The sequence below is a fragment of the Suillus paluster genome (assembly GCF_016628075.1).
Source record: "Suillus paluster strain FC165 chromosome Unknown EDB91scaffold_7, whole genome shotgun sequence".
In the NCBI taxonomy this organism is placed as follows: Eukaryota; Fungi; Basidiomycota; class Agaricomycetes; order Boletales; family Suillaceae; genus Suillus; species Suillus paluster.
In genome coordinates, this window is record NW_024537567.1 from 897,802 (window position 1) to 922,348 (window position 24,547).

Consider the following 24,547-nt stretch of genomic DNA (forward strand, 5'->3'; position numbering starts at 1 on the left):
TACCTTTGTATTACTATCACTGTTTGTTGCTCATGTGATTTCTTAAAGACGACCCTCACCTACTTACGAGGCCCAAGAAGACTACAATCCCGACGAACCTAAAGAGGACGATTCGGAAGCTCGGTCTGTCTTTGTTTCTCAGCTTGCCGCTCGTCTCACGGCGCGTGACCTTGGGTACTTTTTCGAGGACAAACTCGGCGAAGGGACCGTGATGGATTCTAGGATTGTCACAGACCGGCTGTCACGCCGTTCTAAAGGGTATGCACCGTCATTTTCCTTGGATTGTTTTCGCCGGCTCATGCCTTTTACAGCATCGGATACGTCGAGTTCCGATCGATCGATCTGGTAGAAAAAGCTATGTCATTGAGCGGAACAGTCGTAATGGGTCTCCCTATCATGGTTCAATTGACTGAGTCAGAAAGGAATAGGCTTCATCCAGGAGATGGGTGAGTGTTGGAGGTGTTGCGTGTTTCTATTGTCTGATAGTTCATTGAGGAACCTTAATCTTCCGCCTGGCGTTCATGCGCCTCATGGAGCTATGCAGTGAGCAAACTACTCAGTTATTCGCTCCGAAGTTCTGACATCTTAATCTCTAGACTTTACGTTGGTTCCTTGCATTTCAACCTTACCGAATCCGATATCAAGCAGGTCTTTGAACCCTTCGGGGAATTGGAATTTGTTGATTTGCACAGGGACCCTATGACTGGGCGGAGCAAGGGTTACGCATTTGTGCAGTAAGTAACAACTGCCTTGCCTTTTGGGCATCCGCTAAATTTTGTAGATATAAACGTGCCGAGGATGCCAGAATGGCTCTTGAACAGATGGAGGGCTTTGAGCTTGCTGGAAGAACGGTAGGGCACTTCAAATCGCAAACTCATAGATTGTCATTCAATTTCAGCTACAGCTGAGAGTCAACACAGTCCACGAGAAGGGCACTGTGCGATACGCTCAACAAGATTCGTTGGACGAAGCTGGGGGTACGTTCTAAACAATGTTTCAGAACGTTAGCTAATAGTTTTATAGGCGGTAATTTGAACGCAGCATCACGTCAAGCACTAATGCAGAAACTTGCTAGAATCGAGCCTGCTCCGAAGCCCCAGCTTGTGTATGTACATCCCAACTGTATCGACAACTTATCTTACAAAGCACTTGCAGCAACAAACCGAACATTCCACAGGCTATGCAGTCCCGTTCTGTTTTGTTGAAGAATATGTTTGACCCAGAGGAGTGGGTTCACGTTCAAATCACCACTTCTCATCTAACAAGTCCTCTCATGCTACAGGGAAACTGAACGTGACTGGGATAAAGAGCTCGGCGACGACGTCAAAGGCGAATGTGAAGAAAAATACGGCAGAGTAGAGGCCATCAAGGTTGAAAAGGAAACACAGGTCTGCATCCTATTCATATTTAGTTCTTGATTCAACTATTGAGCGCAACTGCAGGGTGAGATATATGTCAAGTTTGACGCGATAGAATCCGCCAAGAAAGCTGTACAAGGGCTGAACGGCCGGTGGTTCGGTGGCAAACAGGTGTCTGCGGTATTTATTTCCGATGCGATAATGGCTGCGCATCAATGAGCGATATTTCCATCGATTGCGGTCGCCACTCGACTGACTAATTATTCGATGCTGAAGTGGTGACGGTTTGAAGATATTGATGCTTGTATGCTACAGGTCTCTATTGGCGGATTCGATTGGTGTTCCCAAAGTTATGCTGTGCATAGTCTTCCGGAGAAAAGATAACAAGCGCAGGCAGGTTGATCGTCGATTCTTGTCTATCTCATGACGAGTTTCATTTTCTCAGAGAATGCTTTTTCTTGCCGTAGATTCTCGTACTGTCTAAATCCAGTCATTGATTGCCTTTATCCTGATGGTGAGCCTGACAAGACTGCACTCCAGGAACGTGGGATTTCGTCAGAGTGGTCGCCAGCTTGTGGCAGACAAACACGCAAGACTCTGAAGGCCAACCAGATCTTGCAGCAGCGATGCGCTTCGGAAAAACGGGATCCGTAAGTGTAAATGTGCCTCTTCCGCTATCTTGTGACACCATCCTGCAGCTCATGTGGTCCGGCCATATCCACGCTACACAGGACGTGACGGTCTGAGATAAGATATCTGGTCACCTGAACGACTCATTCGGAATAAGTAGAACTTCCTCCCCATATTATGTAGCTTGATCCCAAGTCCATTGCCTTTCCCTCTTCCATTGATATTCGATATGTCCGAGGTTCACAAACTCAACAGCCCTGACAGGCCGGTAGTGCCTATGTATTGTATGAGCTCGGACGAATCGATGATATGTGACTGACCGATGAACCTCAGCACATGCGGTGAAGATCCCGGGCCTTGTCTTCTGCACCGGACAAATGCCTATAGACAGAATAGGCAATGTTATCCCAGGGGATATCAAAGCTCACACTGCAAGTTCATCATGTCATATGAGTCTGTTACCTAACACCCAAGCTCTTCCTGCAGGCTCAATGTGTCTCTAACTTGACTGACGTATTGAAAGCTGCTGGTTCATCGTGGGATAAAGTGGTGAAAGTGAATGTTTACCTCAAGAGCATGGACGACTATGCGGCTATGAACGAGGAGTATATTAAGGTCTGTCGGTTTCATCCCTGCGATTGAAGTTGACTCATCACCAACATTCATAGCTTCTCCCTGACCCTAAGCCGGCTCGTACGTGCATCCAAGCTGGAAAGTTGCCTTACGATATAGACATAGAGATCGAAGCGATTGCTGCAACTTAATGCTACTCATAAATCGTACAATTGGACATTCCAAGAATTCTTGTCAGGCTTGTCAACTTACTGCTTGGTTTCCGCGGTGATCTTGGAGCCCTGAGCCTGTTGCAAAATTTGCCATTCGCCCGGATCAAAGAGTAAAAGACTATGATACTCCAAACCCCCACTTTAATCACACTTACTTGCACGACACAACCATTGCGCGACAAACGTCATAGGAACGTGGGATTTCTTTACAGCTTGTGGACAAGATTCGGATGAATGGCGACTAGATGTATCTGCATCATTGGATCACTTCGGAAAACGGGGTCCGTAAGTGTGGATGTGCCTCCTCCGCTATCTTGTGACACCATCCTACAGCTCTGTGGCCAATATTATCATAGGCCGTAACGGTCTAAGATAAGATATCTGGTCACCTGAACGACTCACGCGGAATAGATCTTTCCGTCCGCATACTATTATGTAGCTCGATCCCAAGTTCATTGTTCTAAACCCCTTGGATTTATTTTCCTCTTCCACTAAAATTCAACATGTCCGAAGTTCAAAAAATCAACAGCCCTGACAGGCCGGCAGGACCTATGTATTGTACGAGCTCAGACGAATCGACGACATGAAACTGACCGTTGGGCCCCAGCACATGCGGTGAAGATCCCGGGCCTTATCTTCTGCAGTGGACAAACTCCTATGGATAGTACAGGCAACGTTGTGCCAGGGGACATAAAAGCCCACACTGCAAGTTCATCATGTCACAGAGTCTGCGACCTAACATTTAAGCTCTTCCCGCAGGCTCAATGCGTCTCTAACTTGACTGACGTATTGAAAGCTGCTGGTTCATCATGGGAAAATGTGGTGAAAGTAAATGTTTACCTCAGGAGCATGGACGACTATGCAGCCATGAACGAGGAGTATATTAAGGTCTGTCGTTTTCATCCCTGCGATTGAAGTTGGTTTATCAACAACATTCACAGCTTCTCCCTGACCCTAAGCCGGCTCGTACGTGCATCCAAGCTGGAAAGTTGCCTTTCGATGTGGACATAGAGATCGAAGCGATTGCTGCAGTTTGATTATCATGCTAATCATAGATCGCACGTATTCCAAGAATTTTGATCATGCTTGTCAACTTACTTCTGTTCGTCGAACAGAGGGAGGATCCTATCATTAGTCAATGAACCTTAAACTACTCTAGGACTGAACTAGATCTGACCCGTGCGATTTTTATGTGCAAGATGGAAGCACCTTGACGATCACCACAGTTAGCGTCCACGCGAATATGATTCACCTGAGCAGTTGAAGACTCGGATGGCATAGCACAAGGCTGGACGAAATAAAATTACACTTCCTCGTTATCACATTCACTTCGACTTTACTTGGTACAAAGAAGACAAGAAAGATACTCGCAACTACAGCAGATTTCACAATTCACCGAAGGCCTCGGCAAGGTTCGCCACGGCATCACTCACGAGTTCGCGACCGACGGCAAGAACACTGAAGATTGGGTGAGAGGAGCATTGACTGAGGAACTCTAGTAACTTACCCTGACAAATAGAGAGCGGGTAGACATGATCAGCTAATCAATGGGGTAATAGGAGGGGTCATACCATCCATAGCCAGAATTTGATGGGGTGCCTTCGCATACAGTTTGTGCGATACTGGCACGCCAACTTTCTTCAGTCGCTCGGCGTATGCCAAGCCTTCATCTCTTAGAATGTCAAGTTCCATCACCGCGATCCAGGTCTTTGGAGATTTGGCTAGCAGCTCATCGGGCGCAAAGATTGGCGAGTTATCCCACTTGGTCCTCTCTGCCTCATTGGGAACGTAGAAGTTCCGGAACCAGAGCATCCTCCCTGTATCAAGCCAAACCGTGTTTGCATTCTCCTTCCATGATGGGTAACGATCTTCCGTGTGGAGAGCAGTATTGTCAGTCACCGGAACAATGAGCTGTGCAAGCTTCAGAGAGATCGGTGGGTTGAGCTCGGCAGCCATCATGGAGATTATGGCAGCAAGGTTACCGCCACTGGAAGAACGGTCGAATCAATTCGAATATGTTGAACGGTAATAACCTACGCAGATGAACCACCAATCGCCAGTCTCGTAGGGTCGACTCTTAAAAGGGATTTTCCCTTCTCAAAGACCCATTTCAGCGTTTCGAATGAATCATCTACCGCAGCGGGGTAAGGATCTTCTGGCGCAAGGCGATAATCTGGTGATGCTACAACACACTTCGCCCCTAGATGCCAGTTATAAGCGCACAATGCGAAGCGTGTTTTGATATTATACCTTTGCAAAGCCGAGAACAGAAAGCGTTTTCTGAGCTAATGTTCCCGAGGGTCCATCCCCCTTATAATTTTGTTTCAATATCATCGATCTTGAAAGGTGCCTGAAACTCACCACCGTGGTACCAGACATATGCCGGCCAGCCGTCAGGGGGAGGAGTGCCTTCCGGCGTAAAGACACGTACTTTGCAGTGGCTCAATTCATAATCTTGAACACTGCCGACTGACAAGACTTCTGCACTTCCCGGTACGGTATCACGCTTACGGATAGCAGGATTCCAAGGTAGAGTGTGAGGGGGAACGAGATGGGCGACATACTCGTTGTGGAAGGCAACATACTCGGGATCGAGACGTGGAAGGATGTCTGGGTTAATGGCCTGCGGAGCTGTCATTTCGACTGAAAGAATGGAGCAGGCTTCCTTCAAAGAGATGAGTGTGAATCTCCCAGACCTTGTTCTCTATGTAGATGGCACACTGACGCACTGCGGTTCACCTCGGTCCGCTAGGACCGACCTCACAAGATCACCAGGACATGCAACGGAAGTCCGTGGATATGAAGAGCTGGTATTAATATTAGTATCCGACCTAGATACCGTGGATATACATACGCAAAGGGTATCGAGGAGAAGACGAGTGACAAGCTTGCCACGTACTAGCGTGTACGAGAGACCACATGATAAGATACAAAAGGCAGCTGCAACGACATCATGACGGGGTGGACACATTGTAAATGTTGAAGCGGAGCCGGTTGTCCGTGCTTACATTGCAATATTGCAGAGTTATAAGCAAAGGCTATCGATGCAGTATTGACAACCAACTTCCACTGCAAAGTCATGACACCCATACTACAAACTAAAACGCCATTGCACTTTATCAACCCCGATAAAGATGCATTGGTAGCTGATTTTGTAGGAAAACCACTCAATGCTCTGAGAACGCCCGCCTTCGTCGTGGACCGCGCGCTGTTCGCAAAGAACTGCAGGAAAATGCACGAGAATGCTAGAGATTGGGGAGCGACATTTAGAGGACACCTGAAGACACACAAGGTAGAGGACGTGAAGAACGAACAGAATTCAGTTTGATGACTTTCATCAGACAGTCGAGGGAACAAAGTTGCAGTTGATTTCAAATGTCGGCAGAGCTTCCGCCGTCGTTGTATCGACACTCATGGAGGCCTGGGGAGTCGTGCAAGGTGGTCTCGTAGCTGACGGCACAGTCAAAGATGTCAGTCCAGAGGCGTGTAAAACTGCTCCGATTCTCACCTAATTTCCAGCTTCTGTATGGCCTTCCAGTTGGACTGAATAAGTTGGATGATCTGTCTGCTCTCCATGCTGAGATGACAAAATACGGCGGAACTGTCCGTATTCTCATAGACCATTTAGATCAGGTCAAATTTCTGGAGGAGTACGAGAGGGCGCAAGAGCACCCGAAGAAATGGTCTGTCTTTATCAAGATGAATGGCGGTCTTCAGTATGTTCTCTGAATACCATCGTGATGTATCACTCACAAACATAGGCGAGCCGGGATACTTCCCGAGCCCGTATCTTTCAAAGCATTCATGAGGAGGGTGTTTGCATCCCCTGCAATTTCGGTGTTTGGATTTTACACCCACGCCGGGTACTCGTATGCATCGACATCGCTGGAGCAAGCTACTTCGCATTTAACAGGAGAAGTGCGTCTCACCAATGACGCAGCGACCATGGCCCTCGAAGTTCTGGCAGAGTCAGATAACAGAGAGGTCAACAATCAGTCCATTCGTCCTTTCTGTAGGATCCACTCCGACTGCTCTTAGCGCAAGTGCGGAAGCGAAGCTGAAGATGACATCGACGCTTAATGGAACACTAGAGCTCCATACAGGTAAGCGAGCTTCATCAAGAAGGAATTTAGCGTGACTATAGACCGATCTGTGCAGGAAATTACACCATGCTCGATCTCCAGCAGCTACATACGACTTTGATCGGTCGTCCACAAATCTCCCAGAAAGTTTTGGCCACTGTCATTTCATACTACCCCGGAAGAGGAAGTGACGGTCTAGACGAAGCCATGTGTGATGCTGGTGGCATAGCTATGAGCAAAGACACGGGTCGTATTCCAGGGTTCGGAGAGGTTATTGGCAAGTCATGGAAGCTAGGAAGGATTTCGCAGGAGCACGGGATACTGGTGCAAGTTCCCCCGGACCCAGAATCAGGTCGTACAGATTCTGCGTTGAGGGTAGGAGATATCATCGAGATTGTTGGGCAGCATGCGTGTTTGATAGCCGCTGCTCACTCGTGGTACTACGTCAGTCGATTCGGATATGGAAGAAGGAAGTGACAAAGTGGTTGACATTTGGATCCCATGGAAGGGCTGGTAGTTCAGTCCCGGTCATGTATCATCGGGAATCATGTATTATGTAATTTTAGTATTTTTGCTAAGGAATTTATACCAGACAGGAAAGGAAATTGTGCTTACGTGTGTGCAAGCTAATTGGCTCTTAGCGAAGATGAAGGTTAGGACCGTGGGAATATTACAAGCCTCTCCTGCAGTTGCGTGAAGGGCCTTTACTGGCACCCAACCTATTCCTCACCCTATGGCGCTAGACGAGTATGATGTAGATGCTACAGAACTTTTGGAAACTTACGGTTTGTCTTGGGTGATCCGTGAATTGTATTCGTGCTCATCAAGTTTCAGACTTCTTAATGAAATATATCATTATTGGTGTGTTCAGCCGGGAACAGCTGAGTTTCGGAACAAGACTCATTACTCTTGTAGGAGAGGCAGGGACAGGCAAATCATGCTTATTGCACCACTTTACCCACAACGCATGTGTGTTGTCTGTTTCTCTATGGGTTGTCAGTCTCAGCCCGCCTCACAGTTAAGGACCACTCTCAACATACCATCGGAGTGGAGTTCTCTAGCAGAACAGTAAAGTTAGGGGAGAAGAGGATAAAGCTTCAGGTATGTCACGCCCTTCAGTAATTACACATTCCTCACAGTTTCCATAGCTATGGGATACTGCCGGTCAAGAGCGCTTCCGGTTCGTCGCGCATTTCATGTAACTTGCTCCAGCCCTGACAGCAGCACGACGAACAGATCGGTAACACGTAGCTACTACCGCGGTGCAGCTGGCGTAATTCTTGTATATGATATCACGAAGTTGGTGCACTCATTCTTATTCACTGTCTTGATCCTCATAGCTTTACTGACAGTCGCGATTCTTTTTTGAACATGTCTCAGTGGCTGACTGATGCCAGAGCTTTGGCAAGCCCGCACTTAGTTGTAGTCCTAGTCGGAAATAAGTCGGACAGGGAGGAAGACCGTGAAGTGGAGTGGGCCGAAGCCAGCAGATGGGCGGCGCAGAATGGTAACCCGTCGTTCTTTTGATGCTTAAATATACTGACGCTATTGAAAGATGTTTACTTTCTCGAGGCTTCTTCATTAACTGGTGACAACGTCGAAGCTCCATTTTTACTTGCTGCAAGGTCCATCCTGCTCTCTATAGAGTCGGGAATTTTGGATCCCGAGAAAGCTGGGAGCGGTGTGAGCTATGGAGATCGTGCCCTCCGAAGAGTGACGAGCTCCAGCCATCTTAGCTTTGGGAGTCTTAGTGGTGCTCGAAGGCGACGCTCGGACAAGCTTCGATTCAAAAATTGGATACCATCGGGGAAATGCTGCTAGTGATAATCGACGGTTGGTGAGTTAGAGCGCTACTCCTGCCTTGTTCCCCGCATATGTGACTGTGCGCCTCGTACCATCTCTTTGTATACCACTCTTGTTTTGTGTTTTCGATCACATATTCTACTCACACTGTACATCATTTCACGTTTGCGTTTTTGATTCACAGTATCTAATACAGTCATTAAGTATAGATGCTTCATGTGATATCTCCTATCTTCTATTCCCATAGTTATTCGTCATCACTGTTGTTATCTCATTGGCATGGATAGTTATGTTTCATGTGCAAGGCTCTATTTTCATGTTCAGGACGGTACCCTTATACGCTGTATGAGACTATCAATTCCACAGCATGTAACTTTGTGCACGTGCACCGAGGCCTATCAAGACTTGCTTGCGGTAGCCTCCGTGTCCCTACGCAGGATGGTCCCGGTTTTGTGCCATACAAGGCCCGTCAAACCCCCTCGCGCGGTGGTGGGACTGACTGTCCTGCTGGACGAAGTATGAGCCGTGTGGTGAGTAGATGACATTCTCATATTGGTTGGCGGGATGCGCTTCGATTATTTTACAAACTTGTTTGAACTTGTCGCGTTAAACCCCGTGTCGCAAGCCAAATCACTGCTTCCGCAGCGGAGGACATTCGGCGTGAGTTAAAGTTGCTCGTTGCTAAATGGATGTTACCAATGATTGTGGTTGTAGCAGGTCTGTCCTTGGCCTGTGAAAGACTGCAATTCATGCGCGCGGTCACACAGTGCCATGTACCATCTTGGAGGACAGTTTGAATCTGTGTCCGTTAACCTTACATGATAGGTAGATAACATCGGATAGCTCATGGAGTTCAGCAAGTTAAGTGATGGAAATAAATCAGCCGCTCGCACTGATGATGTTCGACGTATTGGTGACGAAACCTTGAGACTGTCCTCAATTCAATCAATTTCTAATCCACCAGGGATATAAAATCGAACACTCACATTTCCAGCGTTGTATATGACGTTCTCAAGTCCACCGGCTGGAGAAGTTGTCGCTGTGATGTCCTCGACCAGAACACAATCGTAGCCTTGGAAGTAAGCGTCCACGAGGGTGCCCCCAACACACTGAGTCAACTTTAGCAGTAGGAAAGGTGTGAAGCTAAGTTGAGTTCCTACCTGGTCAGCGTTCACACCTCCAAAAAGCAATGTTGTAATTCCGTTCTCCTTCAAGTAGAGGTCCAATGCTGACTGATGGCCCCATAAGCCACTCATCCTAAACTCCCAGTCAGAACTCAGTGCAAAGTGGGAATGTGTGTGAGAAACTGTGAGACCTGTTCTTGTGAATCCAAACGTCGGTCCCCTCTTGCTGTCCCTTCAAATACTCCCCTTGCAAGGGACCATACAACTCCGAATTGCGAGCGTCTCGCATAAGCAATCTGCCAAAATTGCCAGGCATTTCGGTGCCAAACCCTCCGAACCCTCCCTTCCTGAATCCCCTGGCCAAAGAAGGGGGGATGGTTTGCAGCTCAGGATCAGTGAGGCCCCAATTCCTATTTTACGGTTGGGTGAATAATGTCCGATGCAAAAGCGACATGACATACACCCAAAGTATCTTTACTCCTTGCTTTCGAAGAGGAGTGATAAGCTTCAAAAGCGGGTCAACACACTCCAAGCCGGTTTTATGGATCCGGAGTTCGGGATGCAGGAAGAAGCTGTCCAAAATCAATGCGTCATTCAAACAAAAAGCGGGATAGCATATTACTTCTGCATGTCAATAATTACTGCAGCTGTCTTAGACTTGTCGACTCGGATCGTACGATCGCCGTTCACAGGGATGTCGAGCTGTGCGGAGCCCACTAAGGATGGTTCCACTGCATCAGCCATGAGATGCTGCGAACGCGTGAGGTCCATAAGACCAGAAGGATATTCAACCCAGAAGTTGGCTGGGTTTCCGTATTCGACGGCCTTTGAAACCTTGGGACGCGCTGCCATGCCGAGTATTGGGGTGTCGTGTATAGGGACCTGGCTCATGTGCGGGCAACGTAAGTACGACAGAGTGAGATGCAATCAACAAGTTATACCTCAGAGGAAGTTCCAAGAGAAATAGAAGCAGTATTGGCGGTGGCAGCCTGAGAATTGTGCCCTGTGGCACGGAAGAATGATAAGTGACTGCAAATAGATATACCACGGGATACAAGAGTCTTAGGGAGTCACGGAAAGCATGCCGGAGGGGTAGCACCACATGATGGAACCATGATTAGCAAATAACAGGTCACTGAATAGGAATGGATTGAAGATGAAGACTAAGTATGAAGTTCGTGAGTGCAACAATCGTCTGTGTATGTCCATGGCTTGTGGTGATATACAGAATGTGGATGCGGTAGGTACGAGGGTAAGCGAGGATGGATTATGATCTGCTCAACAAATCAGTTATAGTCCAAATGTACTCAGACACAAAATTAATGACACGACAGTCAGATTTCTTTTGGGAAAGATAAGTAAAACCTAGACGTTCATCACAGTGCAGAATGCGTACTGCGTGTATCAGGCATGTTGCGGACCTGCGATATCTGAGCACAGCATCAAGAAAAAAACTGAAGAACTTACGGTGAGCACCGGTCGGCTATAGTCTTCTTCATCTCTGAGGTCATCCGAGCCAAGGCTATCCGACCTGGTCCGCCTCCGAATTTCAGGATCCAATCTATCGTCAGCACTTCCACCTGGTGAATGGTTTTCAGGACGGGAAGCGATACTGTTAAGGTGCTCGCGGCGTGCAGGGTTCCTTGGAGGCGGCGTGGGTGGTGAGCTTGCACCCCGCTCCGCAGAGGATCCTTGCGTATATGCAGCCAGTAGCGGTTCAAAGCTTCCAACGCTGTATGTAGGGGTGTGCCCATAGGAGCTTTTCCGATCCCGGGAGGAATCGCTTATGTCATGCATTCCTGTACTAGGTCCTTGTCGCTCAGCTCCCGGCGGAGGGCTGGCAGAGCGAGCTTGAATATATCCTCTACCCGTTGGTTGACCTTCAACTGGATAGCCCGCGTAGGGATTGAATGCGGCGTTGTCGTCATCAAATGGTCCCCCTGAAACTGGCCGACCAGCACTATGCAAGCCAGAACCGTCGGTAACATAACCACCGAGGCTCGGGCGCGGCCCCATCTGCGTCGAATACTGAGAATGTGAATGTGGCGACCGGGCACCTCGGTCGTCATTGTCACCATCCAAAGGCGCTCGACCAAAGCCTGAAGCAGCAACAGCTGCCTCGACTTCGGTGTCATGGTCAATCCGACTCATACGACGCTTACGTCGGACGTAAAAGAAGATCCACAGCGCGATGGATGCAGCAGCCAAACCAACCACGACGAATACACCGACTACAGCGCCAGTATTCCTGAAAAACCTGTGATTTATTATGAGCCTGAATAATGACTGATAAGCCGGGAAGCTGACGCGGAACCCGATGTCGTCCCATTATCGGGCGCAAGGGTGGGATTTGCAACTGCTACTGTGATGGTCGTGGCAGCCCCCGCACTGTTTGTGGAAGTCGTGATTTCTGTGACAATAGAAGGCGCCGTCGTTGTCGGTTGTCCTTGAGCATTCGTTGTGGTGATATACAAGGTGCTTTCCAACGTTGTACTACAATGTATGAACAAGGTATGTCAGTAGACGACATGTAACAGCAAGGAGAACACGAACACGATTGGCACCGGTGTGACCGAAGATGACGGGGTACTGGGAGCCGTCAACGAAGGGTGAGAAAACGGTGAGTTCGACGTCTGGGGAGCACCGGCAGTGGTCGATAGTGTACTCGCGGTGGACGATGGTGAGGAAGTTGTCGTCAGCGATAAGGGAGTTGTTGTTATTGATAAGGAGGTTGTTGTTGGTGATGAGGAAGTTGTTGGTGGTGATGAGGAAGTTGTTGGTGATGAGGAAGTTGTTGGTGATGAGGAAGTTGTCGTTATTGATGAGGAGTTTGGCGTTATTGATGAGGAAGTTATCACCGGTGAAGAAGTCGGTTGCGACGAGCTAGTAGTATCACTAGTTGTAGTTGTAGTTGTCGGCAGAGAAGACCTTGTTGATGTAAGGGTGCTTGTATCTGCACTGATTCCCGAGGACGCAGTGGTTGTGGATGATGCCATACCGGAAGACGTGGGCGTCGAGGACGAGGACGAAGTACGGCTCGTCGTCAGGGGCGGTGAAGAACTCGTGGGCGGTGGAGAACTACTGGTTAATGGCGGGACACTGCTGGGTGCTGCAGTAGTGGGCACGACACTGCATGATGGGTTAATATTCTGGGACTGGATAATAACCAAGCGACTTACAAGGATGAAGCACCCGAAGACATTGTCACAGTATAAGCCGTGGATGGAGACGCAACGGAAATAAGGTATAAGTGAGCCAAATGAAGATGTAACAAAGGTGTTAAATGTTGTGGGCGTAGCAGACAATCGCAATATAGTTGCAATTACAGAGATAGCACCAATGTTGTCGGGTTTTTCCAAGGGGTGTCGTTGGCGAATTGTGAGCGGGAACCAGGATGAAATAAACGGGTGAGTTATCAGAAACGAGCTTAAAGTCAGATAGAAGAAGAGAATGAACAAGAAACAATGGTGAACGACGACAAGAGAGACCTGCACCGCTGAACGCCAGACACCGCCGCAGGCTCAACAAGAAATGATATTGGAAAGAAAAAAAATAGGACCTTGATCAGGACCTTGAACGTCTTCCCTGAGTGGAAATGATCATAAGAAGTTCCTAACAGGATAGGAAAAAGGGTAGAAGAGGTGCTGAACTCTTGCAAGTGAAATGAAGAAAGCATGAAAGTGAGAATTACAAGACACTCACGTTTCGACTTTCAAAGTCGTGGCTTAATGAACGAAGATTCTAGGATCATCGCATGCAACGCGATAGAAGCTGATAATAAGCAAATCGAGGTCACCGTTCAGACAATGAAACGAACGCCTTACACACCTTTTTACGTAGCTAGGGCATAACCTAGGCCCTACCTAGGCACAAATAATATGACCATTACGTAATAAAGCTATGAAACTGCGCAATCAAAAACCGTCTACCCAAATTAGTACGTCAACACATGTCCTGGCACACAGCCCCTTTCAACGACAACCACGACGACATGCTCCTCATCGATGCAGAACCTCTCAAGTACAAGCAGGATCCTGTATTTGACAGCGATCCTTCACTCGCATCATCATCCGTTTCCACATTGCACCAGCCTCCGCCAACATTCGAGGAAAGTGCTGGAGACCATGTTCTCCACTTCTCCCAGGATGACACTTTTGCACCGCTAGGCGGTGAAGAACCACCTGCTTTTGCTCCTTATGATGCGCACTTCTTTACTTCGCATTCTGGTAACATCATCTCCCATGATCCTCATCTCAACGACGATGGTACGTTCCTCGCCGTTGCTAATTCTTCGCGTTCTCAACTCTCCCAGGCGAAGCCCTATACCGTTTCTTGCTTTCACAGGCCTCAGTGCCACCCACCGTCATCTTACGATGCAAAGGGTCTCATGACGAAACTCATACACGAATGGTTCACTCGCATCACAATGGTCATTCTAAGATGAAGACTGAGCAGTATACCGAGCGCATAACAGACTTTGATTTTTGCATAGACGTAGGACAACACATATTCGGAGAGCCAACTCACTGGTCATATGCCGATTCCACCCCTGCATACCGGGGGCGTATGTATCAAGAAGTGGGCATCTGCGAAGAGAAACGGAAAGCAAAGAAATCGGAAAGAAAGGCAGCAAAAGTGTGGGACGCCGAGCGCGCTCGCAGGGGGTTCCCTCCGTGGATCGGTAGTGATTACGCATGGAGAGAGGACCAGCCGCATCTCATGCAAACGAACGGTGTTCTCAAATCATCGTGGACATTGCGTCAGTGGGCAGACGACTATTGTGCTAGTCGCAAGTACTTGAAGGAATTTAATTACCACAAGGTCGGTGGGTATTTCAGTGACATCATATAATTCTCATACTCGATCCACAGATTGCTTATGGTTGGAATTTCGAGGCCACCAGGGTTGCTGCTATTTCTGTCGTCAATTCTACACACTATCGGGGTGACTTGTCCGTCCAGTTCGAAACATCCCAAAACATCGTATCTATCCGGTCGCATAACCGCCTCTCCCGCGCTCTTTCGAACCGTTGGATCAAGTTTCTACTCTTTCTTACGCTCATATACCCTTTTATATGGCTATTCAAACGTTTTCACTCACGCGGTGGTGGACGCTGGGATGTCTGTGGTGGTGCATATGCGCTGAAGCGCGTCGAGCCAACTGCAAAGCAATCTGCTCCAGATCTTGTACACTCGGAGAGTCCCTTCCGTGATGCATTCGAGACCGTGGACGCCACCGCCCAGGGTTCTTCCCTTGTTGACCCTCCGGGCAGACGTACAAAAGTCGTTGGATTGCGAGAAGGAGAGTGGTTTAGGCAATGGGAAGGAACCATCAGAAGAGCAGTACTGAACAGACTGCAGGACAAACAACCCTTGACAACGCCTGATGATCGACCTGCTCCTGTACCATTGCTGTTGGATGGGTATTGAACACCCTATTCCACCCACCACCCTTGTTGTGTATATCCCTTATATTTAGGTCGGTGACAATACCGTATAGAATAAATTTCTATATGCATGTCGATAACGGGGACGAGTAGTCTCCGAGCACAGTAGTTTACGATGTCTTGGGTTTAGCAAGGATAAATACAAGAGGTCGGCTAAAATAGTCCAGACAGCGGAATAGCGATCACAACGCAGCACTTGCGTTCGTCTGTTTGAAAACCGAATTGTCTGTCCATACTGACGACAAGCCCACATTGAGTTTGTCCTCGTCTGCATCGAGACCCTCGAGCTCAGCTTCAGAAAAATTATCGCTCTCCAAGAAAGCAAGTGCAGTCTCTAAGAACCACATGTGTTTCTTGATGAAATGCACCACGACAGTTCCACCGACGCGCTTGTTCTCGTATCGGGTGACGCGTCCTTCGCGGTTGCGCCATGCTCGCTCTATGTCCATAGATATCCCTGTAACCGGTGACATTTAGTATGCGCTTGTTAAGGAGACTTGATATCGCACCTTCCTGCAGCTTGGACATGTCGCTGCCTTCAACTAGTGCCTCAACGCTATGAGCTAAGTCCATCTCTTGTAGGGGCTGCTGGTACCGGGTTCCAAATGTCGAAACACTCGAATGGGCCCACGATAAAAGCATTGAAGAAGTTCCAGTAGCTGGATTCGACAGGGAAATCGCACCGGTCGATGAGTTACGGGATACTTTGTCGAGATATGCCAAAACAGGTTTCTTAACGCGAGAGACTTCGGAGGGAAACAAGAAGCCATGAGAGTATCTACAAGAAAATCAGGACGGGAATGTTAAGCAGACAAACGTGTCGACTCACACAGTTCCTGAACGAGGATGATCATATATCCAGCAATGGTCGCTTGACCAACGGATCTCCCCTGCACGTGGGTGTAGTGTCATCCACCTGGCCGTCTGCTTGTCCTCTGCGCCCTTGGTAAGAGCTTTAACGCCTGGATCCTTGGAAACCCAGTCGACAAGACTCCAGCTCAGGCCATATAGTTCGCCAGCCATAAACTTTTCTTTGACAAGGTAGCCCCAGTAAACCAATGGGTCGTTCGCCGATTCATCGCGCTGCATCTCCTGTTCAACCATGGTTGATGCAAGGGTATCATCAGGAGGACCTGTCTGCGATTCCACCTTTGGCATCTCCACTCTTAAGTATTCAGAGGGTGTCGAAGTATAAGGCATGCCGTATGGCCTCTGCCCAATAGCGTACAACTCTAGCCTCATACGCGCCTCGAGTTCAGCCAACATAACAAAAGCATCGTCATCGACTTTAGCCACATAATCGGGCCGCACCCAAGCCCTTGGATGACCTGAGGCACTGTCCTTCCAAGCCAAGTAGGGATCATGGGGGGCAAGACGTGGGGCAGGGGCATGTTGGTCTGAGTACGAGAACTCCGGTACGGGATGCGTGGTATTGAAGTAGACTGGCGGGACCCAAGCGTTTGATGCCGCCCACGTGAAGTAGGCATGCGACTTGCCAGAATTCATGTTTTCTGGGCAGGGCAAGATTATAATGTCGTTGTACACTACGAAAGAGCGTGCGTCAGAGTGATGCGACAGGCCAGTAAGATACACTTACTCTCCATCTCTGTCTGAATACGTCTCTCCCACCCTTTGCGGGGCTGTCCGAGAACAAAACGCACCAAAGTCCTCGAGGTGCCCATCCCGTCATCTCCTTCTCCTGCGCCATTGCGACTACGGGGATGTGCCGCCCACGTTGTTCTGATCAACATTCTACGTTCTAGTGACGAATCCATGGAGAAGACAGCTAAGAATAGTCCTGCGGGTGGTAGAGCATCAAGGTCATCCGGTGGGAATGATGGTGGCATGACCTTGGGAAGGGGGTTGATGTAGGGGTATGGCAATGCAGTGCGATAGTGCGGGGGCACAGATGTTGTAGGCGTGATTGTGCAATATGCCCTCCAAGGTAAAGCTTCCTTGTCGGGGTTCAAGATATACAGCAAAGCTAATGTGAGAGAGATGGCGAAGACGGTGAACATCAGGAGCGCAATTATCTTTTAGAATAGTCAGAGATATGGAACAAAATGCAGATGGAAAAAAAAACACTTACGATGGTCAACGGTTGACGAGGGAATAGTGGGTGCCTGACAATACGTCTCAGACCACCTTTGAATGCTCTCCACTTTCTTCCATCCCGTTTACGCCTCCTCAGGGAACTCGAACCTAAGTTGCGCCAATTCCAGCGGCCTTCTCTCAGGGAAGTATATCTTCCGAGGCCAAGTAAGGGTGAGTCAGTTTCAGTTTCGGATGGTGATGAAGAATGCCGAGAAAATGGCGTGGGCGAAGGAGCGCGAGACGGCGTAGGTGTAGACGATGAAGAATCTGAAGACAACCTTCCAGACATTATATCAGGGTATCCAGTGTCCGTGAATGAAATGCGCTCGGATAAGGGAGTGTTGGATGGACCACCTCTGAGAGTGTCCCTACAGTCATGTCCCGAGAGAATGTCGTGTTCTTCGTCAGATGATGCTCGAAATAAGTGGGAAGAGCCAGAGAAGTCCACAATGCCAGGCCATGGCATTGGAAAAGAGCGTGGAAGCCAAGCCTTAGAGAAATAGCCTGCAAAATTGACCAGTCTATCGTTGATGAGGCGATAGCTAGAACGTATCTAACGCTAGCGTCGTATTGCTTTCCGCGTTGATTTTTCTTGGTATGAAGTGTAAGTTACAACAGGCAGTCGGGTATTCCTAGATGCGACACTGCCACTGACTGCGATCAAAAATACAAGAATCCAAACATCACACAGGAATGGAAAATTTGTTTTTGATTGGCTGATTGGCTAGCAAAAAGACTCTATTTAATAGCGCCGTTTAGCGGGTTCTACGACGCATAAACTGATACCACCAAGTGAGTGTACAAACCAAAAGTTGTGTCAATCACGCACAGGCCTATGAATCAGTAAACCCTCTTCCAACTCGACCTTGTTTTCATTGCATCCCAAAATGCTGCCAACTTGCTCCTCGCGACTGGTTTCTCCTCAGTGAAAGGGCTGAAAGCCGAAGACAAAAAGTCCTCTGGAAAGACAAACCCATTTCCAATATGTTTTTCCACCTTTTTTATGGCAACATCTCCATCATCAGAAGGGCTTCCGCCGGCTAGTCTGACTAGGTGAGAGAGCCAAGCGCTCAAATGAATGTCCGCGATAGAGACCTGATCGCCTATGTTTTACGTTATGTTATCGCGAGCTGAGCATGGTAGCTGGTAGAGATTCTCCACGAACCTAACGCATAGGGCCCGATCAACTCTTCGTTCACTCGAGTGAGGACGCCTGGGAATTGTGACCTCCCACATTTCTTTGGAGCGTGCCAAATATCCATCGACGTCGTGTCCATTGAAAATACTCAGTGTCATCTCCACCTCTATCTTTCTCTCTTGCCAGAATGCCTTGGTTTTTTCGGACATCCGGATGCTTTCATTTTCACACTCAGCTAGATATCCCACGATTGCCGCTCGTCTGGATTCAAGGATAGGGAACTAGAGATTTTCCAAGCACTTGAAGTGACTGCTTGATCGCGGGCATTCAAGTGCTGTAAATGATCGGGAGAGACCTCGTCAGCCTGAATAGCGCCAATAATCTTGCTGGATGCACTAGCAAATGCAACTGTTGCGGGGGACAAGGATGGGGCTGGAGCGGTCGATGTAGTGTGCGTGTGAGAAGTTGCGGACCGGGATTTGTCCAAGAACTCGATAAGTGCCTGCTCTTCCCGTTAGCAGAGAGGAAACTGGCCAAACGAAAGCCAGCTGACTTTCGTGTCTGAGATAGCCTTGAAGCGGCTCGCAACATCGGATGCTAGAGAGCCGCGGAGGGGTACAACAAGAGTTGGCACCATTGCTGATGGGTGATCAATGATCCATAATACGGAAAGTGCCCAATCCCACCTTTGGGGCTTAACCTGAGGAATGTCGGGGAGAATTCTTCTCCCTTATCTGATGCAAACATAGGTTAGCCAACGTCAAGCCACTTCGTTGCACGTACCGATGTCGACGACCTTGAGATCAACCTCATCCTCTCCGTACCCCTTTTCGTACCTGCAGAGGGATTGTATATTGGAAGCATCCATACATTAGTTCGCAAGGAGCTCACAGTGCAAGAAGTGCTGGTGATGGTTGCAGTCAGGACATAAAGCGACATTACAGTAATCATTAGTATGGAGACCTGATGATAATTGACGTTAGTGCGATGCTTACTCGCAGAGGACCACACAGAGTGTGGGCTATAGTACAAAACAGCCTTGGGTATCACAGACGGCGTGCTCATCATTGGTTGCTTGACTGTACTCAGGGAAGATGACGTCGTACAAGTTCGTAGTCGGACACCTATTTGTCCTTCTTTTGATTTCCAGTTAGGGCTGGCACGCACCATATGCATGAAACGTTCATCACCTTTGATAACAATATTCCATCGCAAAGGTGCTGTCCATGGGCGCGACTGCATAAACCTCAAGGAGCATCCTTTGATATCGATGCACAGTACTTACTAGCTCAGTGCTATTGAATTGTTTTACGAATTCTTGGCCTCATGGTAGTTCACGTGACCCGTAATACTGGAAAGTTCTTAAGCTGAGTCGTCGCGTAACTTCATCACTTTAGCATCGCTGTTTTTGCATCTTCAACCCAGCCATGGCATCCTTGAGGTGAGATTGACATTTCTGGAGCTTGATGTCTGTCTAATGCCACAAAGACACGAATTTTATGAGACGGACGAGAAACTGACCATCTCCATCTTCGATCGAGGGGCTGATCCTGCACAGGTATCCGTTATATTTGAGCCACGCGCGGTAAGCAACCTATCTCAGTCTGAGAGACCGAGGTCTCAATAGATCCATAGATTAGCTACCAAAATGGCGAGAAGACTCTATCCTTACAACCATTGAAAGGACAGATTGACACCGAGAGGTGCGATTTCACGGTCGGCAAAGTCAAGGTTGAACTACGTCTTGTGAAAATGGCTCAAGGCCGTTGGGGAGGTATCACTGGTGATGCTCCTGATCGTTCGTGCTTGCTATACAGCTACTTTAACGCGTGCTGACGCTCACTAGCTCTTCAGACCTCGGCCCCTATCGGACCAACGACTTCTCCAGCGGTGGTCGAGGCAAGGGCTAAGCCCAAGAAGAACTGGGAGGAACTCACCACTAAAATTCTCACATCCGAAAAGGAGATAACTACTGATGAGGACCCCAACGTTGGCGGCGACAGCGTTGTCAACGGCTTTTTCCAAAAGATCTTCGGAGATGCAGATGATGACGCCAAACGGGCAATGATGAAGAGTTTCCAGGAAAGTGGAGGGACCACCCTTAGCACAAACTGGGAGGAGGTAGGCAAGGCTCCGGTCGAGGTGAAGCCCCCAGCAGGTAGTGAGTGGAAGAAGTGGGATTGAACTTGATCATCACCTTGTATTCTAGTATCGGTTACTCTGCATGCTGTCCACGCCTTCACACTTCATTATCATTGTCTTACATCGAAAGCACTAGTGACCCCCTCAGTACAAAACATGCATTTCTCTCCTGTCAGACAGAAGTTCGATGCCTACGTGAGGTTATGACGTTAGAGTGAAGTACAGATGACTGTTACCCCGGGGGTGGCACAACTTGAGGGGCACCACGTCTTTTTATTTGTGAACAGGACCGAAGTTCCCGCTGCTACCTAAAAATCGCCGCGTCCGAGTTAGGCATAAACTTTAGAAGGATCGTTCAGATCGAACGGGATCGTGGCATTCGCAAGTCGTAGGCTGACCAAATGGAATGAAGATGGTCTATATTATGGTTCTTTACTAGCACGCTGAGCTTGGACTGCTTCCCTAGAGACCATGTCACATCTTACAATCATCGTCGCCGCCACGAAATCAAACGGTATTGGCCAACATGGTAAACTTCCATGGCGGCTGTCAAAGGAAATGTCCTATTTTGCTCGGGTCACTTCCACCGCGCCTGAAGGACGGAAGAACGCGGTCATCATGGGACGAAAGACATGGGAGAGCATACCCGCCAATTTCAGGCCTCTCTCTAAACGCCTCAACGTAGTTATCAGTCACAATAAGGACTATGAGCTGTACGTCTTTGTCTTCTTTTTTTCGCGATTTATATATTGATAGAGCGACAATCAGGACACCCTCCAATACGTCAGCTCCAGTTCACCTTTGCTCGAACTTAACTTCGGCGGTTGAGTTGACGTCTCAAGTTGACATACACCGACGATTTATCATCGGTGGAGTATCCTTGTTCTCAGAGACACTAAAACCTACATCTTCGAATCCGATGTCTTGTATCGCCGACCGTGTCCTCTTGACACGAATCCTTGCACCTGACTTCCCCCAATGTGACGTTCATATGCCAGACTTCTTGGGAGCCAGCAAGGAAGGAAAAATGGAGTGGAAGCAAGCAACTCATGATGAACTTGTGGAATGGACGGGATTCGACGTGCCAGCAGGGGTCCAGGAGGAGAATGGAGTTAGCTACGAGTTTCAAATGTGGCTGCGACAGTAACATAGGCGGTAGAATATTTCGAGAGCTGGTTGGAATGTGCATTATATCGACATATATGTCCCTTCTTCCCCTACATGCATTCTACCAAAACGATTTGCGGCGTTCAATGACACAGGTTTGACGGCGATTATCCTTGACGCTACACGAGAGTCAATCAAAGTTGGGATGAGGATAGCATCAATAGCACACCTGCTTGTGTTTTGGATTTTTCGAACACACAACGTACACTCTTCCTTTCCGCTTTACAACGCTGCACCCGTCGCACATAACCTTGACAGATGACCTGACTTTCATTCCACGCGTCATAGACGGAATTGATGCAGTCGTGCCAAGTGACGAGATTGCAGGTGTGGAATTATGTATGTGGGGAATAGTAGGGATGCGCAAACGCGCTAGTAATGGCCTGCTTGAGGCTAGCAAGGCTCGCAACATGATGAGGACCTGAGACCAGTGACGAGTAGTATGAAGTTTTGTGCTGTACGGTGTTGTCACGTGTCATATTTTTTGTGAATTCTTTCTTTGTACTATTCGCTCTTACGGCTTAGCGTTCAAACGTTCGAGTTGCAACGTTACTGTCGAGCGCTTGAGCGTTGAATCCGATAAGAATTAGTATTCCTTCAGTTTGTGAGATGGAGCAGTGAAAACCTCCCAATCAGGGCACCTCTCTCTTCGAAGCACTCTCTTCAATCTCTTCACTTCTTACTTTACTTATCATGGCGCGCGCGCGAGAGAGCTCAGTTGCGCTACGTTTAGGTGGTAAGACCGCGCTGGCAACATTCGTTGCAGTGATCTTTGCTTTCGTTGGAGAGACCCAACTCACACAGGTGAAGAGCTTCGGTTTGGCTACTTTGGGTTAACGAATTGCTAATAATCGAATTAGTATGTCCAGACAACACTGGGTTACCAGCACTCATTCTTTCTATTGTGAGTAGACAGATGATTCTGCGCTATACTCATGCGAGCTTAAAGTCTGCAGTTACATCGTGCATTCGTCATTCATCATATCCTTTCCATTGCACCTCGGGTATCTCCTCCTGACAACCCACCATTCCCCTCGTGCACTGCTATCTGGCTTGTCCTGCGCTATCACTGCTCAGTTGACATCACGAAAGTCTGAAGATTCAAGAATAGACCGGTCTTCGCAATTCCCCCTTTCTCGATTTCTAGTCATGGTTCTCATCATGACTGCTATCTACAGTATACCTGCGCTATTATGGTTTATTGCTGTCGCATATGCCCCGTACGTCCCTGACTACTTTCCACACTTCTGATCTCAAGCATCCTCCTAGTGTCACCGACGTCACCGCTATTTGGAATGCTAATGCCTTCTTCGCTTATGTCTTCAGTGTCAAGCTGCTGAACCTGCAATGGGGTTTTGTTCGGATGTGCGCCGTCTGCCTCGCCACTGTTGGGGTGCTCACCATCGTGTATGGCGGAAGCACGCCGCCAAGTACAACCGCAAATCTGGCCGTCGGTGTGACTGTGACCCGAACGCCTGCTCCATTTTTTGGCGACTATCCTAACTCTGGTTGCATCCGTGCTATACGGTCTGTACCAAGTTCTTTACAAGAAATATGCAGCACTGCCATCAGCCCCAGAGCTAGCTGTTGAATCTGTACATTATACCCACATCCCAGCATCAGCGGAACAGGCTATTGACGAGGAGATAGTGTCTCCCGCCTCTCCTCGCCAGTAATGAAGTCGTGCATTCTCCTCCATTTGGCCTTCATCCCAATTTCCTCACGGCATCCATTGGCCTATGCACCATGTTCGTGCTTTGGATACCCTACCCTTGTTGCATTACTCTGGCATTGAAAATTTTGCACTTCCATCCAACATGGTGACCTTCGCTGCGATTGCAGGAATTTGTGCAACAGGCGTTATATTTAATGCAGGCTTCATGGTGCGCAATGATTAAAACATAGTGTCGCTTGTTTAATTTATATTTTTAGATCTTGTTGGGAGTCTGGGGCCCGATTGTCACTTCCGTTGGGAGTCTACTTACAATAGTCCTCACACTGATCTCGGATCTGATGTTAGGCTCCGTCGGGTTAACTGCGTGGGGGCTGCTGGGAGCAGGCATGATTATCGGGGCTTTCGCGGTGCTTGCTTATGATATGTTTCAGGGTTGACAGTAGAGCCATACAATAGAGCAGGCGTGATTGACACTTATCAATCTTAGAATTGTCGCTTTGCATAATTGCTGGACATCATCTGAACGTCAAAATACTCGAAGAGCATCTCTTGGAGTGGTCTTTTTCAAGGAACGCCAAGCGCCAACGTCTGCTTGGAGGGCCAAGTCACACTAGAATAGGTCTTTCCTGTAATGGGATGTCCATCCATGCTATCCGGTGCAAGTTACTGGTCAAGAGAAGATCGGACATTTCAGTGATTGATACCACTAGGACAAACGTGTCTCCGAGTCAAGATCTCACCCTCAGAGTTGATGATGCATGATGTGCGGTGTCATTTGGAAGTACTTACTACAAGCAGCAAATTTTGGAAGCCAGGGAGGACATGGGTGCCTGAGCGATTGTATGGAAGGATATATACTCATACCGTCAATACATCATACTAAGTAGTGAGATGCGACGTAATAACTTGTGAAAACCGCAGTCAGCAACTTCAGCTGCAATGTCATTATATAGCACAAACAGAGAAAATATGCGACGTCTTAAATAAGCCCAAAGAAGAAAGCTAGACGAGGAGCGAGAAAACGTGAAACGGAAGGAAAGACAGGGAGTCTCAGAAAGGAGGGTAAGGAGGAGAGATGCGAGGAGGTACATGGACTTGTGCTT

The 24,547-nt window shown here is 48.3% G+C and overlaps 14 protein-coding genes across 14 annotated transcripts; 8 read left to right on the plus strand and 6 right to left on the minus strand.

Moving 5' to 3' along the window:
* Positions 1–2,217: 2,217 nt before the first annotated feature.
* EDB91DRAFT_1244555 (Endoribonuclease L-PSP) lies at positions 2,218–2,752 on the plus strand (the record flags this gene model as incomplete). The annotated part of the gene is made up of 4 exons (XM_041322418.1): positions 2,218–2,272; positions 2,322–2,441; positions 2,512–2,603; positions 2,657–2,752. 4 exons carry the CDS (start codon positions 2,218–2,220, stop codon positions 2,750–2,752), a joined length of 363 nt encoding a protein of 120 aa, XP_041181542.1.
* Positions 2,753–3,276: 524 nt separating this feature from the next.
* EDB91DRAFT_1244556 (Endoribonuclease L-PSP) lies at positions 3,277–3,810 on the plus strand (the record flags this gene model as incomplete). The annotated part of the gene is made up of 3 exons (XM_041322419.1): positions 3,277–3,331; positions 3,381–3,661; positions 3,715–3,810. 3 exons carry the CDS (start codon positions 3,277–3,279, stop codon positions 3,808–3,810), a joined length of 432 nt encoding a protein of 143 aa, XP_041181543.1.
* Positions 3,811–4,309: 499 nt separating this feature from the next.
* EDB91DRAFT_1046625 (alpha/beta hydrolase fold-domain-containing protein) lies at positions 4,310–5,411 on the minus strand (the record flags this gene model as incomplete). The annotated part of the gene is made up of 4 exons (XM_041313277.1): positions 4,310–4,760; positions 4,811–4,973; positions 5,024–5,083; positions 5,135–5,411. 4 exons carry the CDS (start codon positions 5,409–5,411, stop codon positions 4,310–4,312), a joined length of 951 nt encoding a protein of 316 aa, XP_041181544.1.
* Positions 5,412–5,852: 441 nt separating this feature from the next.
* Positions 5,853–7,372, plus strand: EDB91DRAFT_1327366 (uncharacterized protein; the record flags this gene model as incomplete). Its single annotated transcript, XM_041325246.1, is given in 7 exon segments — positions 5,853–6,065; positions 6,115–6,243; positions 6,293–6,489; positions 6,535–6,741; positions 6,770–6,876; positions 6,932–7,303; positions 7,323–7,372. The coding sequence occupies 7 exon segments, from the start codon at positions 5,853–5,855 to the stop codon at positions 7,370–7,372; spliced, it is 1,275 nt and encodes a 424-aa protein (XP_041181545.1).
* Positions 7,373–7,588: 216 nt separating this feature from the next.
* On the plus strand, positions 7,589–8,676 carry EDB91DRAFT_1244559 (ras family-domain-containing protein; the record flags this gene model as incomplete). The annotated part of the gene is made up of 8 exons (XM_041322420.1): positions 7,589–7,640; positions 7,690–7,716; positions 7,771–7,824; positions 7,874–7,956; positions 8,004–8,035; positions 8,092–8,154; positions 8,208–8,362; positions 8,411–8,676. The coding sequence occupies 8 exons, from the start codon at positions 7,589–7,591 to the stop codon at positions 8,674–8,676; spliced, it is 732 nt and encodes a 243-aa protein (XP_041181546.1).
* Positions 8,677–9,537: 861 nt separating this feature from the next.
* Positions 9,538–10,673, minus strand: EDB91DRAFT_1235389 (Isochorismatase hydrolase; the record flags this gene model as incomplete). Its single annotated transcript, XM_041321311.1, has 6 exons — positions 9,538–9,588; positions 9,645–9,767; positions 9,819–9,915; positions 9,974–10,192; positions 10,244–10,354; positions 10,405–10,673. The coding sequence occupies 6 exons, from the start codon at positions 10,671–10,673 to the stop codon at positions 9,538–9,540; spliced, it is 870 nt and encodes a 289-aa protein (XP_041181547.1).
* A 485-nt stretch (positions 10,674–11,158) lies between these two features.
* EDB91DRAFT_1235390 (uncharacterized protein) lies at positions 11,159–12,778 on the minus strand (the record flags this gene model as incomplete). Its single annotated transcript, XM_041321312.1, has 4 exons — positions 11,159–11,203; positions 11,250–12,039; positions 12,090–12,275; positions 12,336–12,778. The coding sequence occupies 4 exons, from the start codon at positions 12,776–12,778 to the stop codon at positions 11,159–11,161; spliced, it is 1,464 nt and encodes a 487-aa protein (XP_041181548.1).
* Positions 12,779–13,773: 995 nt separating this feature from the next.
* Positions 13,774–15,211, plus strand: EDB91DRAFT_1047136 (uncharacterized protein; the record flags this gene model as incomplete). Its single annotated transcript, XM_041313306.1, has 3 exons — positions 13,774–14,047; positions 14,095–14,603; positions 14,654–15,211. 3 exons carry the CDS (start codon positions 13,774–13,776, stop codon positions 15,209–15,211), a joined length of 1,341 nt encoding a protein of 446 aa, XP_041181549.1.
* Positions 15,212–15,410: 199 nt separating this feature from the next.
* Positions 15,411–17,611, minus strand: EDB91DRAFT_1047092 (glycosyltransferase family 31 protein; the record flags this gene model as incomplete). Its single annotated transcript, XM_041313302.1, has 5 exons — positions 15,411–15,685; positions 15,738–16,006; positions 16,058–16,772; positions 16,826–17,261; positions 17,318–17,611. The coding sequence occupies 5 exons, from the start codon at positions 17,609–17,611 to the stop codon at positions 15,411–15,413; spliced, it is 1,989 nt and encodes a 662-aa protein (XP_041181550.1).
* Positions 17,612–18,162: 551 nt separating this feature from the next.
* EDB91DRAFT_1235415 (uncharacterized protein) lies at positions 18,163–19,525 on the minus strand (the record flags this gene model as incomplete). Its single annotated transcript, XM_041321317.1, has 8 exons — positions 18,163–18,425; positions 18,488–18,509; positions 18,550–18,741; positions 18,771–18,962; positions 19,014–19,099; positions 19,147–19,194; positions 19,244–19,296; positions 19,467–19,525. 8 exons carry the CDS (start codon positions 19,523–19,525, stop codon positions 18,163–18,165), a joined length of 915 nt encoding a protein of 304 aa, XP_041181551.1.
* A 362-nt stretch (positions 19,526–19,887) lies between these two features.
* Positions 19,888–20,644, plus strand: EDB91DRAFT_1235393 (SGS-domain-containing protein; the record flags this gene model as incomplete). Its single annotated transcript, XM_041321313.1, has 4 exons — positions 19,888–19,901; positions 19,949–20,045; positions 20,096–20,258; positions 20,307–20,644. 4 exons carry the CDS (start codon positions 19,888–19,890, stop codon positions 20,642–20,644), a joined length of 612 nt encoding a protein of 203 aa, XP_041181552.1.
* A 258-nt stretch (positions 20,645–20,902) lies between these two features.
* Positions 20,903–21,838, plus strand: EDB91DRAFT_776399 (dihydrofolate reductase-like domain-containing protein). The gene is made up of 2 exons (XM_041328356.1): positions 20,903–21,315; positions 21,371–21,838. Exons 1-2 carry the CDS (start codon positions 21,074–21,076, stop codon positions 21,747–21,749), a joined length of 621 nt encoding a protein of 206 aa, XP_041181553.1. The 5' UTR covers positions 20,903–21,073; the 3' UTR covers positions 21,750–21,838.
* On the minus strand, positions 21,715–22,457 carry EDB91DRAFT_776430 (ribosomal protein L36-domain-containing protein). The gene has a single exon (XM_041328357.1). It carries the CDS (start codon positions 22,179–22,181, stop codon positions 21,927–21,929), a length of 255 nt encoding a protein of 84 aa, XP_041181554.1. The 5' UTR covers positions 22,182–22,457; the 3' UTR covers positions 21,715–21,926.
* EDB91DRAFT_1327374 (uncharacterized protein) lies at positions 22,267–23,948 on the plus strand. The gene is made up of 7 exons (XM_041325247.1): positions 22,267–22,573; positions 22,630–22,673; positions 22,726–22,989; positions 23,039–23,199; positions 23,309–23,420; positions 23,443–23,521; positions 23,702–23,948. Exons 1-7 carry the CDS (start codon positions 22,463–22,465, stop codon positions 23,879–23,881), a joined length of 951 nt encoding a protein of 316 aa, XP_041181555.1. The 5' UTR covers positions 22,267–22,462; the 3' UTR covers positions 23,882–23,948.
* The last annotated feature ends 599 nt before the right edge of the window (positions 23,949–24,547 follow it).